At 36.7% G+C, this 13,925-nt stretch overlaps 1 protein-coding gene and 1 pseudogene across 9 annotated transcripts; one reads left to right on the plus strand and one right to left on the minus strand.

The window, feature by feature from the left end:
- The first annotated feature begins 331 nt into the window (after window positions 1-331).
- Window positions 332-3,096, plus strand: LOC104699857 (phosphatidylinositol:ceramide inositolphosphotransferase 3-like). 9 transcript variants are annotated; one of them, XM_087460995.1, is made up of 9 exons: window positions 332-637; window positions 723-812; window positions 1,203-1,289; window positions 1,383-1,406; window positions 1,493-1,572; window positions 1,685-1,880; window positions 1,967-2,069; window positions 2,157-2,386; window positions 2,698-3,096. In XM_087460995.1, the coding sequence occupies exons 2-6, from the start codon at window positions 725-727 to the stop codon at window positions 1,817-1,819; spliced, it is 414 nt and encodes a 137-aa protein (XP_087317121.1). In that variant the 5' UTR covers window positions 332-637; window positions 723-724; the 3' UTR covers window positions 1,820-1,880; window positions 1,967-2,069; window positions 2,157-2,386; window positions 2,698-3,096. The 9 variants fall into 9 exon arrangements, 7 of the variants coding, with proteins under 7 accessions (XP_087317121.1, XP_087317133.1, XP_087317126.1 ...); XM_087461000.1 differs by having other exon boundaries at window positions 338-637; window positions 1,685-1,864; XM_087460993.1 differs by having other exon boundaries at window positions 338-637; window positions 1,820-1,880.
- Window positions 3,097-4,372: 1,276 nt separating this feature from the next.
- Window positions 4,373-5,676, minus strand: LOC104710049 (putative F-box/kelch-repeat protein At2g29780 pseudogene; annotated as a pseudogene).
- Window positions 5,677-13,925: the final 8,249 nt, after the last annotated feature.

Genomic DNA, 13,925 nt, shown 5'->3' on the forward strand with positions numbered 1-13,925 from the left:
TCTTCTTTTTGATGGAAGAGTATGGAAGCACGGACGGTTTTCCGGCAACCCATATTGGCCAAAAGCCTTGAAACCCCACGACACCGAATTTGTTACAAAAAGATATATAAGAAGAATAAAGAAACGTAAACTAAATAATCAAAAGAAAACAAAGTGATAAAGAACAAAGAATATGGTGCTGCCCAGGATCGAACTGAAGACCTTTTGCGTGTAAGGAATCGTGATAACCACTACACCACAGCACTTGTTGCTCTAATTCTGCCTTTAAATATATATACTTGGATACTGTTTGATGAGGAGTAGTAATTGAGCGGTTACAGTTGCAGCAGAATTGGCACAACAACAAAAGTTTTGCCTTTTTTTTGCCATCGGTTTGCGTAGATTGCACAAAAAGCTGAGTCCTTTTTCTCCGACAACAAACACAAAACAAAGAGACCCATTTGAAATCGATTCCTTATTGAAAAATTGTTGTTGATTAGGGAATCAAACTGGTCGGTGCGATTCGTGTGTGGCATCTGCGGATCGAGGTTTTGTTTCTATAGAAGAAGCACTTGCATTTGTTTGATCTTGCTGCAAAGATTAATGTTCATCCTCAATCTTAAACATGCCCCTTTACGTTGATTGCGAGGCTCCGAAGGTTTTTCATTTTTTTCCTGCCTTTGTCGTCTCTTTGTTTTTGAAATTGTTGAAATTGTTTAAGCGTCAATGGTTTGTGTGTGAAGCTATGGAGATGAATTTACTCAGAAGCGACATTAGAAGCTTCTCTCCTTGCAGAAAAATGGAAGCTTGTTCTCGCTGGACTTGTATTTCAGGTTGTTCTATCGCTCCCCCCTTCCCTTCATCCACCTAATTTACTGGTTTTAATGTTGTTCTAGGTCTCTCTCGAGCTGGTTTTAATGTATTTCAGGTTCATAGCTCCCCTCTTCCCTTCCTTCATCCACCTAATTTTATGGCTTATAATGTTGTTTTGGGTCTCTCTCTGACCTCGTAAAAATGTCATCATCCACGGCTCTGTGTTCAAATTATAGTCTTGCAATGTTGTTTTAATTAGCTTTGTTGATGATATGATAAATGTGGGAGCTTTAAGACTAGTAGTTATGCTGGTTTTTCTTTCAGTAATTTGCTTAAATGTGGGAGCTATAAGACTAGTTCAGTATATAAAATCCTATTTACATCGTTTTGTTTGGTCCCTCTCAAATCAGTACATTCATGGACTTGCTGCTCATGGAGTTCACTACTTACACCGACCTGGTCCAACGCTTCAAGATGCTGGTTTTTTTATTCTTCCAGTTAGTATGCTTGCTTTGACTTTTTTCTTATCAATAATTTGTTGTGTATCATAGCTCTGATTTGTTTTGGTAAATGATATGTGTTCTTCCCAGGCGCTTGGGCAAGACAAAGCCTTTGTCAGTGAAACTGTGTTTGTCACTAGTCTTTTTTTTTTCCTTCAACTCGCTGTAATGGATTAATGGTTCTAATACCTTGATTGCAGTGGACTTTCATCCTTTTGTTTCCCACAGTAAAAATATTTGTACAGTTTTGATATGGTGCAGAGTTTTTGTTTATTTAGCAGTAAGTTGCATTCCCACTACATTGATTCTTCTGTTTATACATACACATAAGATACAATCTGTTTTTAGTTTAGTTTTTGTCAGTGGTGTTTTAAGCTTTCATATGTTTTCAGGCTTCTCAAAGTCTGAGGATCATTACATATATTCTTTGCAACACAGATTCTCAAGGCGTTGGTTTTTTAGTTGTGACTTCGTTTTGGCTGTGTACTGATTTATTTCTCCCCTGGTATATCCAATTTCTCTATTAGGGCTCCAAGCTCGCCAAGATTTCGCCTCCAAAGAATGTTCTCGAAGTACTCTTGATTAACTGTTAGTTTGGATTGCATCTTTTTAGTTGGTACAAAATAATAACTCATAAAGTGGCATTTGATTAAGGTTTTGTGTTTAAAATGCAGATCCTGATGGAGTGATATATGGTTGTGGAGATCCAATATTTTCATCACATACGATATTCACTTTAGTCTTTGTACTCACATATCAAAGATACGGCACAGGAAGGTAATACTGTTTCATATAAATCATTCTATACAAAAGTTCATCCTTTGTAACAAGATTTTTTACATCTCATGTATGTAAAATTCCCAGGTAGATCAAGCATTGACTTGGCTTATGGCAGTTGTACAAAGCCTATTGATTATAGCATCAAGGAAACATTACACAGTTGACATTGTTGTTGCATGGTCAGAATAAAAAAGAAGAAATCAAATATCAGTTTTGCAAAAACTGAGTTTCTTAAATTATCTTAACAATTTCGATCGTTTGTGAACCTTGTGATGTTCTAGTAGAACAGTTCTACATTGACAGCAAACTTCCAGGTATTCTTCAAGAACTCAATCATTTTCCCAGAATGATTAAGCATACCATATTGTTTTTCTGCAATAGATCTACTCCCAGTTTATTTTCTGTGCATAGGTTTTTTGCAGAAACTTGGGACTGCTTTGTAATAGTTACCTTGTTACTTACCGATAATCAGATCATTACAGTGCTAAATAAACGTCCTAGCTACTCCAGATTTCCAGACCATTTCATAGTTTAGTCTCTGCTATTTGCCAGTAATAGAACTCGACACATGATTTGGTCAGTTTGTTCATTTTTGAAGAAACTGTGAACGTATATCTTATTGTAGAAATGGCTGAGCGTTCTAGTGGACCTTCTCAGACCCTTTACTTCCACTAAGTACAAAGGATAGTAAGAACAGGAGCAAAGAGGATCATCAGAGACTTCTAAACGAGAACAACGTAGCAGATGATCATTGATGTTCTCTCCAATCTCAAAATCTCAGAGCGGAATCTTAGTTAGAAACTATGCTGGTTGTGTGCATGTTTAGTCATAAACTGAACAGAAATTTCCCAGTTTCAAGCTATATAAGATATAAAGTTGTTCTTCTTTCTGGTTGTGTAAACTTAATCATTTGTAGAGATAGCTTACAAATATAGTACCGAACCACCATTCACGTTCAGTAAACTTGATAGTTATGGTGATGAAAATTGTAATCTGTCTCATCAATCCATTCACATTCGGTAAACTTGATAGCTACGGATCCTCTGTGGCATTTTTGTTTTTTTCGGCTATATATTTTCATGTGTCTTGTATAAAAGGTGATTTTGTCTTTACTATAAGGTGAAGAGAAAAGTAAAAAGAAAGAGAGTAAAAATATGTCTTAAGCTCACTTCGATATTCTAGTTTACCTCATAAAGACAATATATCAACTAAATCACTTTGTTATGATTCATCTCTAAACCATAAAGATGCATATAAACAAGTTTCGTTAGAGCCATCGCCGCCGTGTGAAGTCTTCAGCAGCAACGAATTTAACTGAAAGGGAGAAGACTAAACTATATTTTTTTAAAGAAGTTCCTTGTGTATTTATAATGAAACCATAATTCAGAAACTTCGTTTAAAGCGATTCTTTTGTATTAATTCATTTTTCTTTTTACTTTTTAGGGAAATTGTAATATATTATCATCTAATTTTTATAATAGGTTTTTCACTTAAGTCTCAAAAACAAATCACCTCTTTTATAATATGTCAAACGTCTATCAACGTGACTCACAAGCTACTCTGTTCTCCCTACTTACTTAGAAAACTCAAGTTTGTGTTTAAAATGGCGTACTCAAATGCGTTGTATTCTTAATTCTTAAACATATTTGTAATCTTAGGCTATATTTTTTCATGTGCCTTGTAGAAGAAGTTAAAGGTAGTTTTGTCTTTACAAGGTCAAGAGTGAGGGCAAATTTTTTATTCTAATTAAGCTCAGAACTTTGAATTTCTTCATTGTAGTTAGTTCCCCCTAAAGAACCTAAATCTTTGTGTTTGCTTCAACTCTAAACCATAATTTCATAATAGTGCTTATTTAGTCATATATATCTGATTGTGATAACTTAATTACTGAAGAATGATATATGTCACAAAACACAAAGAAGCAGAAACTAGTTAAACCAAAGTTGCATTCCAACAAGTCTCGTAAGAATCAGTAAAAAGAGAAAGAGTGGCCAACTCTACCCAAGGCATATTCTGTTAAGAGTGATCACATTCTTGCACGAAGGTTAAGAAGGAAGACGAGTTACTCTTTAAGGTGTCAGATAAAACAGCTTCTGCACCACTTTTTGCTTCATGTTTGCTCTCATATCAACAAGCTGGTAGCTAAAAACAGTAGATGTAATAAAAGAAAATTGTTCACCTGCAAATCCATGAAAGCCGAATAAGACTTGAGGTTACAGAAAATGTCATAAAATCATTATCAATATAGTCCATGCACATCAAAGATTAACATACCTTCAACTGCAAGAAACCATCCCACAGATCATCAAAACGTAACAAAGTGAGCAAGATCAACGAAAGGTGAGTTCATGGATGTAAGCACTTGCGATCTTGATACGACTCGTCCATCGATCTCGATATGACCGTCCCATGTGGTCCTTGTGGATCTTTCTAAGGCAATCTCTATGCACCAAACATCGTTGCCAGTATTGTTTAAAATCACCAACTTCCCACTAACATTGGCCAATTTACATCCATTATAATTGAGGCTAGGCAAACCAGAAACACCGTTGTTCAGAGCGAGACCTCTCCAAAACATGTCATTCGGATCATATACCGATAGGTATAGATATATGGAAGCAATGCAACTATTAATACTACACAAAAAATCCTCAACCACACAAGACGACTGGTGCCAGCTTCTCTTCAATTCACTTCCGAACCCCCATGACTGCCATGTACCTTGTCTTGGTTCATAAGTCAAACAACACTCAGGATCCAACATGTAAATCTTTTCTTGCATCACCACAGATGTCATAAACCCTCCTCCTACCATACTAGAGTTGTACTCGTATGGACCAGCAACACTACTCCAAATCCCAGTCTCTACGTCGAACACCTCGATCCAATTATCATCTATCTGCTCGCAACCTCCGATCACGTAAATCTTTTTGTCGATAACTCCAGCGGCTGCGGATCTGCGAGCCCTCTGCATTCCCGGGAGCGAGCTACATCTATGGAATCTGCAATCGATGACAAACACGTTCGATGTGGGCTGATCTGGTTCATCGCATCCACCGATCACATACATATTGTATCCGATTGTAACCACAGCAGATTCAGGCTTCATTGGGCTCATAGGAGGAGCTGAACTGATTTCGCTTAATCGTAAAGAGATATTTCTTGGAACGTCATGGTTGAGAATGAACCAGCTCGGGTTGAAACTAGCAAGAGGGAACCTAATCAAAGCATAAAGAACCGGTTCGGTGAGGCCGAGTTGTAAGCGCCTTTGGTAGAGTCCCGGCGAAGAGATGACGTTATGAAAGGATCTGCAGAAGAGAGATAGCTTCGGGTAATGACATCTCGGGACGAGTAAGAGGATGCTTTCGGCGATATCTTCTGGGATGTATCGAGTAAACACGGGAAGAAGATTCTCTACTTCTTCTTCTTCTTCTTTAATCGGTTTATCGTTTTTATTCTCTTCTTCTTCTTGCGGGTTCTTGTGGAGCTCTTCGGGTTTCTTGTTTGGATCGCCGCCGTTAGAACCGTTGTCGAAAGTTTCAGAGATCAAAGCCATCGCCGCCGTGTGAAGTCTTCAGCAGCAACGAGTTATATGAAAGGGAGACTAAATTCGATTTGTGAAAGAAGCTGTTACGTTGTGTATTGTTTCTTTTTTCTTGCTGAGAATTACGTTTGTGTATTTATAATGAAACCATATTATGAGTAAATAAATACTCTCTTACTTTTTAGGAATTTTCAGAAGTTCGTTTTAAAAAAAAATTCCATCACAAATAAAAAGGGAAAATTAGTTTGACCCAAATTGAGCATTTAATTGCTAAATCAACTCCTAAAATTTGAGGGTCAGTTGGGTTAGTTTCATACCGAAAATACCTTTTTTGTTTTGTTAGAAAAAAAAAGTCAATATTACTCTTGGTTAAAAATTCCTGCAATTTCATTTTTTTTTTTATAAAAGTCTGTCATATAATTAATGTCAGATTAATTTGTAAGTGGCAGATTTATTGTCGATGACAGTTTTTTTTTGGCAGACTTATTTAAGATGGCAGATTAATTTGCAGAGTTTGACGACAAATTTGTTTTCTATGGCAGATTTATTTGAAGTGTGTAACAACAGTTTTTTTGTGAACAGCAGATTTTCTTAACGCGACAGACTTATTTATAATGTCATGACAGATTTTCATTGTTTTAGTCAAATTTCTAGGAATTTTGTGGCAGATTTTTTATGATTGTTGTAACAGTTTTATTTTTCATTTAAAATATCTGTCACATTACGACAGATTTATAAACGTAAAAATAATTGCTAGTTTGACATCTAGTGGTGACAGATTTTTTTAAAGTTATGACTGATTTTTGGATTGAAAGAAAAATCTGTTGTTTGATTACAGATTTTCGAAAGTCTTTTTAAAATTGCTATATTGACCCACATGCACAATACAATATGGCAGATTTTCTTATGTTATGACAGTTTTTTTTTCCTACTAAAAAATCTGCTGCTTGATAACAGATTTATTATATATGAATACAATGATAACAGATTTGTTTTTTGTTGATATAGTGACAGCAGATTTGTTATCTGTAATGACAAATCTATTATTTCGAGTTTGATAACAGATTTTTTTATAACAGATTTATTTTCAGGGTAATGGCAGATTTATTAGTGCCTTTTGTGACAGATTTTTTTTTAAGTTAAGCGACAGACTTTTGTAGCAGTTGCCATATATGGCGAGAATCTAGGGTTTACCTTATTTTTTCTCTTTTGTATTGTGCCTCCCCTCCCCTTATATCGACTGAAATTTTTTTCTCTTTTGGGTTCATCTTATTTTTCCATAAATTACTTCTTCCTCCTCTCCAATGTGGATTTAATCATGCTTTCTTTCCTTTTGGGGTTCATAATCGACTTCTCTATTATTTTCCTTTTAAGGTGGTTTTTTTCTTTCATCCCTTCCTTCACGTTTTAGAGTGATCGTTACACAACCAAGAGAATATGTAGCAGGTGATTCTCGTTTGTGGTAATTGGATCTTTGACAACAACAAATGGTTGTTTGTTGTTGATAATGAAAAGGGTTCACGAATTCTACAATGTAACGATCAAAGCAGATTTGATGATTGTATTGGAATGGTATATGAGGATTACAAGCTGGATAACAAGGTATTTGATGTTGTTTTGAGTTACAAGATCTCGAAGAGGTTATTGCAGGATTTACCCAGTGATACACCACCAGTTATTATTGATAATTCTCGTCAGTTGCACACTCTTCTGGGACAATTGGAAAGGGTTACAGGTCGACTTTGTGTTGAAGTGAAGAATAAAATACCGACTGATTTGAATCACATCGGTAAGAAACGAGGAAGAGATGAAAATGATCAGGTTGGAGAAGAGTATCTTGATATGGCCAGCGACACAAATGAAGAAGAGATCGATGAAGATGATAGTAGATTTGATTATTGTGATGATTCTGACAGAACAGATTCTGATGATGAGAATTTTACCCTGTATGGAATTCCACCAGAAGAAGAGGATCATAAATTGCCAATGAAGAAAAGGAGTTCATATTTTTATATTGAAGAAAATAAGGAACCTGTTGATGTTTCAAAGGTAGACTTGTCTTCTGTGAATTTGGCTGTTGGACAAATGTATGATACAAAGAAGCACCTAGAAACACGGTTGAAGATACTAACCTTGGTACAAAGGTTTGATTATTTTGTTCATTTCAGCACATACATGTTCTGTAACAGAGGTATCAAAGGTGTGTTTATTTCAGCACATACATGTTCTTTAACAGAGCGCTCTACACGTGCCCGACAAGCAGATCATCATTTTCTAGGAGAGTTGTACAAAGATTTTGTTGGTGGAGTTGGTCCCAAGGTACTGCCAATGTATGTTAATTAAGCGTTAAATAAATGCTTTCAAATCAAGGTATAATTTTTTCATTTATTTAGCATTATTTCGATTATTTTGTTTAGCATTAGCATTATTCCGTTTTTTTTTGTTTCACAACAATGAAAAAAAATATTTGTTGATGATAGATGGATTATTGGAAAGCATATCGAACGTTAAGGCATGCTCGCGAGTTGGTCAGGGGTAGTCCAGAGAGTGGTTATGACCAACTCGATGTTGCTCATAACCACTCTCTGGACTACCCCTGACCAACTCGATGTTGATGAAGCTCAAAGATTTAAGTACTGTTTTCTAGCATTTGGTGCAAGCATACATGGATTTCCGTTTTTGAGGAAAGTGGTTGTTGTGGAGGAAAGTGAACTCTCGCCGCAGCCCAGGTGTATTCCAATTCAGAAAACTTTATAAACACTCCAAGAGATGAATCCTTGAGTTTATCCCACACGTCCACCCCTAATCCTTCTCTCAAAATTCAGATTTTGGACACAAAACAATTGTGGTTCATGCTCCTATGTTGGAGAGGCGATTTCCCTTCTTCATATAGTAGAGGAGGATATTTGATGATATTGCTTGATGATGCCATTTTTAAACATACAAAAAAAAACAGTTAGGATAAAACTAAATCATTCACAAGTTGGCAGTTTTAAAAAGACACACACACACACAATACTTATATAATATGAAAGAAGCTAAAACATAAGAGGAAGTAATGAAAGGGGACCCAAAAAAGTACAATGCATCATTCACAATGTGAGTTCTTATTATATATTACCGATGAAAACAATCAGAAAAGAACAGCATACCAAATAAAAAGCTAAATGAACCTAAAAGAAGCTGGACGAATGCTAAATTGGGTTTCCTTTAAATTGTGCTTGGAAGTGAAGATCTGAATCATCAAAAATACAATAGAGAAATTAAACAGTGAAGACAAACACTTATCATGTTCACTGGACCTAGCCTATCATGTCTCTGTTATGTTTTTGAAAATAGATTTGACGAAAAGAAAACTATTCGAACTGTTGAATTCAAGATTACTAGAAAACCAAACAATTCAAAATTTTAGTACTACTAGGTAAAATAAGTCGGGTTGATGGACTCATCCGTATTCAATCCAACAATAGAAAAGAAATCAGTGTGGGTCTAAGCGGAATTAACCGAAAGAATTGGCGCCTCCTATGGGCGCTCTAAGTTTTGAATAGACAGCTATGATGAATGAAACAGGGGGAGAAGGGAGAGAACTGAAAACATACCGGATTTATGAAGAACCACCGACCAAAGCTATTGGTTCCACGAGAAAATCAAATCAGACTTCAAAAAACAAGCTTGAAGTGGAAACCAAACTATTGAATAGCAAGACCCAAAACAAAATCAAGGTTAATCTACAATTGCAATCAACTGAGTAATCGATTCTATAAAGGAAAAAACACAACACTTACCGCCGGACAAAATCGAACGCCACCGGAACCGAAAACGGTTCTTATTTCGCAGGCGGAAAACGAGAGCCAACTACTCCCCAAAATCAACCACCCACTGAATCCGAATATCAACAACCACCGAATCCGAAAATCAATCACCCAAAGTGGCCGAATTTTTTTTATCTTGACTGTAAAACTGTTTCTTCGCCGGCGGAAGAAACAAGTTCTCGGTGGTAACGAAGGAAAAAAATAATTGAGGGTCGGGTTTTGCTTTTATTTTTTTGTATTGTTAGATTTTATTTAGTATTTAATTTGATATTTTTTATTTCCTATTTCAGTTTTAGTTGGCGTTTTGGTAATTTAAACATAACATTGTGTCGTTTGACCCCAAAAAAAAAACATAACATTGTGTTAATCTAGTTTTCTTCTAAGGGAGGGTGTCAATCTAGCAATATTTTTTTAATTTTGTGTCAATCTGGTCTATTTTAACAATAAAAAAAGCCAAAATGATAATTTTTTTTCTTCTTAAACCTGGTTCTAAATTTCTAATACATTATTAATTAATTTTCGAAAATATGTTATATATTTCTCTATTTACTAATATTTTGGCTCTTTTACGAAGATGTATATAAAGTTTATTTATATTAACACTGATAAAAAAATAATCCTTTAAAATTTTGCATATGATTTTCTTTTTCTTTAGAAACTATATGTCAGCAAAATTTTATTCCTTATTATTTTCTTCAGGTTTCAATTTTTTTTCCTTTAAGCTTTTTACCTTGATAACAATTCACCAATGGTAAAATCTATTTAAAAAAAAAATTGAGTCAAAAAACATCTGTCAACGTGATTACTTGACTCACAAGACTCTATGTTCTCTCTACTTAGAAACCCTAATTTATCATTCAAAGGTTGAATTCAAGTGCTTTGTTCGTTGTCTTGACTGGGGTACTGATGAAAAAGATATTGATAGAGCATTTTTCTTGAGTTGACGACATTATCGATTCCAAGGTCTGCACATTTCCGTAATCTCAATGCTTTCCTCTGTTTTACCTTATTCGATTATGGAGAGATTGAAAGTTTGGAACCAAATAGTTGCGAACCAGAGATGTCACAGGTAGTGCAGAAGATCAATGATGAAGATGAAATGAAGTACTAAATAAGTTTCTCACTTTTAAACTGTAGTTACCAATAAAGTCAAACCCACCGGTTAAATCATCTTCGTCTGCTTATCTCTTATAAACCAATGTTTCATATTTTGTTCATATGGTAGAAAGAACTTGAGACCATGTTAGTGCAACTATACACCAAAAATGATAACTAACGAAGGTGCATTTCAGCAAGTTTTGTAAGATCTTATGTTTCAAGGCTAAGAGAATGGCTTAGTCAACTACACAGCTTAAGAAATGTACACAAGGCTAATTCTGTAAGACAGTAAGAGTATATATTAATCACATTGTGCACAAAAGTTAACAAGGACGACTTACTCTTTGATGTGTCAAGTATACAGTTTCTGAGTCACTTTGCTTCCTATATGCTCTCTCATATTAACAAGATGCTCAAACAGTAGATCGATGTATTAAAGTACCTTACCAAGACTACAGGAAGCTAAAGAAAATGCCTGAACATGATTTATATCATCATCAATAGTCCAAACTCATCACAGAAAACATACTGTGATGGTATCATTCGACGATGGAGTCATCAAACCATATCAGTTTGATTAAGCACAATCAAAGGCGACTTTGTAAGATGAAAGCACCTGCGATCCTGATTTGGGCTGACCCCAACTATCACCATCTTCACGTCTTTCCTGTGCGATCTCTACGTACCAGATGTCTTTTTACCAGTAACAGTCGCAACAACCCCTGTTCTCTGTTTAGAAACCCTAATTTGTTTTTTAAATGATAAGGTCACCAATTGGGAAAATGCTCCTTGAAGATCCTTTTTTGTAGTCACTATCAAATCAGATCAAAATCACCGGTTAAAGTGAAACGGTTTGCATGTCTTGCTTTTACATTGCTAATATACTTGAAGCACGGTGAGTCTTTTTAAAATGAGAACAGAGTATCATACAATACAAACGATATTATCTTCTCTCTTTGTATGATCTATAAAGATAACTTCAGCCTTCATCAATCATCAGGACTCTGTGCTTCCACAGTTTTATATTGTTCTTACCCATAACATCATAACCACCGGTTAAATCACTGTATTTTGCATCTCTATACCAAGATTTCATATTGCTCATATAGTAGAAGCAGATTAGGTTTCATTTGTGTAAACTAATCTGCTTACTTACAAAAAAGTTATATATCTAAACTAAAAGCAAACAAAAGTAGCGAGACAATGTTACTGAAAAAAAAAAAAAAAAAAACCAAGATAAAGATGCATTCCAACAGGTCTCGTAGTGGCCGACTCTACACAAAAAGATTAAGAAAGACGAGTTACTCTCTAATGTGTCAGAACAAGTTTATGAGTCACTACAAATGCTTCATACTTGCTCTCATGTAAACAAGCTACTCAAAAACAGTATATGTAATATGAGATCCTTCTTCACCTGCAAGTTTATGAAAGCCTAAATATAAGACTTGAGGCTCAAGAAAAGGTCATACTCCATCATCAATACTCCAATACTCAACAAAGATTAACATGTAGAGAATGTGTTTGCTATATGTTCATGAGTGTTATACATAGGTGTATTTATACAAGAGGAGCTAGGAGGAGTCTAGGTTTAGCTAATTACAGTAGGTTCCTAAAGTGTACATAATCAGAATATATGATATGATATGATATGATATTGAGAATCACAATCGTATCTCTAATACGTCCCCTCAAGATGGACGAGCGGGAGCTACTCCGATCTTGTTTCGTAGGTGAATGAACCGTGCACGAGGTAATGGTTTGGTTAATGCATCAGCCAGCTGATCTTGAGTGTTGACATGAGCGACTCGGAGGGCACCTTGTTGGACCTGACCCCGAACGAAGTGGTAATCTATGGATATGTGCTTCATCCGAGAGTGGAAAACGGGGTTGGCACAGAGAAATGTGGCTCCAACATTATCACAGTAAACGACTGGTGGTGCTGCAAGTGATATCCCAAGTTCAGTTAGTAAGTTGCATATCCAACTAAGTTCTGAGGCAACATTAGCAACAGCCCTGTACTCTGCTTCAGTAGATGATCTCGCGACTCCCTTTTGCTTCTTTGCGGTCCAAGAGATGGGATGGTGGCCAAGATAGACGATGTAAGAGTTGGTGGAGACGTAGTCATCGGAGTCACCAGCCAAGTCAGCATCCGAGTATGCATGTAGGTTGAGCTTGTTATTTGCGGAGAAGAAGATCCCATGTGTTGGTGTGCCTGCAAGATAGCGTAATATCCGCTTGGCCGCTTGCTAGTGTACATCAGTAGGACGGTGCATAAATTGTGACAAACGGTTAACAGCATAAGCAATATCTAATCGTGTAAAGGCAAGATACTGTAAGCTCCCTACTAATTGTCGATACATGAGAGGATCAGAGAGAGCAACACCGGATGTAAGCGTGAGTTTTGGAGACGAGGCCATTGGTGTAAGAACTGGTTTTGCATTTGTCATGTCATAGCGATGTAGAAGATCAAGGATATATTTTCGTTGTGAGAGATGAAGACCGGCTGATGTGCGACGAGCTTCTATGCCAAGGAAGTAATTGAGGTCTTCAGCATCTTTAACAGAAAAACGATCTGCAAGGAGTTGAAGAATTCGACTGATGCCTTGTTTGTTGTTTCCTGTGATGAGTATGTCGTCGACATAGACGAGTAGATTAACGAATTCCCGACCAACTTTTAAAACAAACAGAGAGGTGTCCGCAAGTGATTTTGTAAAACCAAGGGTGAGAAGAAAGGTTCAAAGTTCGGTGTACCACGCTCTTAGTGCCTGTTTGAGGCCGTAGATGGCTTTGCGGAGTCTGCAAACATGAGTGGGTTTTCCTTGTCAACGAAGCCCGGCGGTTGTTCCATGTAGACTTCTTCAGATAACGTGCCTTGCAAGAATGCGTTATTGACGTCAAGTTGCTGGATTGGCCAAGAGTTGGTAACTGCGACGTCACGAACAAGTCTGATTGTGGTTGATTTGATGACCGGACTGAACGTATCGGTGTAGTCTTCACCAAACCGTTCATTGTAGCCTTTGGCTACTAAACGAGCCTTGCACCTGTCGAGAGAACCATTAGACTGAAATTTATTTTTGTAAATCCACTTACATCCCACAACATTGAAGTGTGGTTGGCGAGGAACAAGGTCAAGCGTTTGATTCCGTGCAAATGCATCAATTTCGTGGGACATGGCACCTCTCCATCGTTTGTCTTTGAGAGCTTGAGTCAGTGTTTGTGGTTCAGCCGGAATTATGCGCGATAGAGAAGCAGCATAGTTGTACTTTGGATTTGGCTTAGTGATGTTGTTTCTCCGACGTGTGAGCATCGGATGTGCCGGAGGTGGAGGTGGAGGCGGTGGTGCAACGGCTATTGGCGAAGGTGTGCATTGTGGCGAGGAGAGAACAGGGGAGCTGGCAC

The sequence above is a fragment of the Camelina sativa genome, chromosome 1 (assembly GCF_030686135.1).
Source record: "Camelina sativa cultivar CO46 ecotype springtype chromosome 1, ASM3068613v1".
NCBI lineage: Eukaryota > Viridiplantae > Streptophyta > Magnoliopsida > Brassicales > Brassicaceae > Camelina > Camelina sativa.

What these genes read in the sequence shown, in the direction of transcription:
- LOC104699857 (XM_087460993.1), top strand. Translation starts at nt 725, where the DNA reads ATGGAGATGAATTTACTCAGAAGCGACATTAGAAGCTTCTCTCCTTGC. An exon ending in TCGCTGGACTTGTATTTCAG is followed by an intron (nt 813 to 1,202) that starts GTTGTTCTATCG and finishes CTCTCAAATCAG; the next exon opens with TACATTCATGGACTTGCTGC. An exon ending in CGAAGTACTCTTGATTAACT is followed by an intron (nt 1,881 to 1,966) that starts GTTAGTTTGGAT and finishes TTTAAAATGCAG; the next exon opens with ATCCTGATGGAGTGATATAT.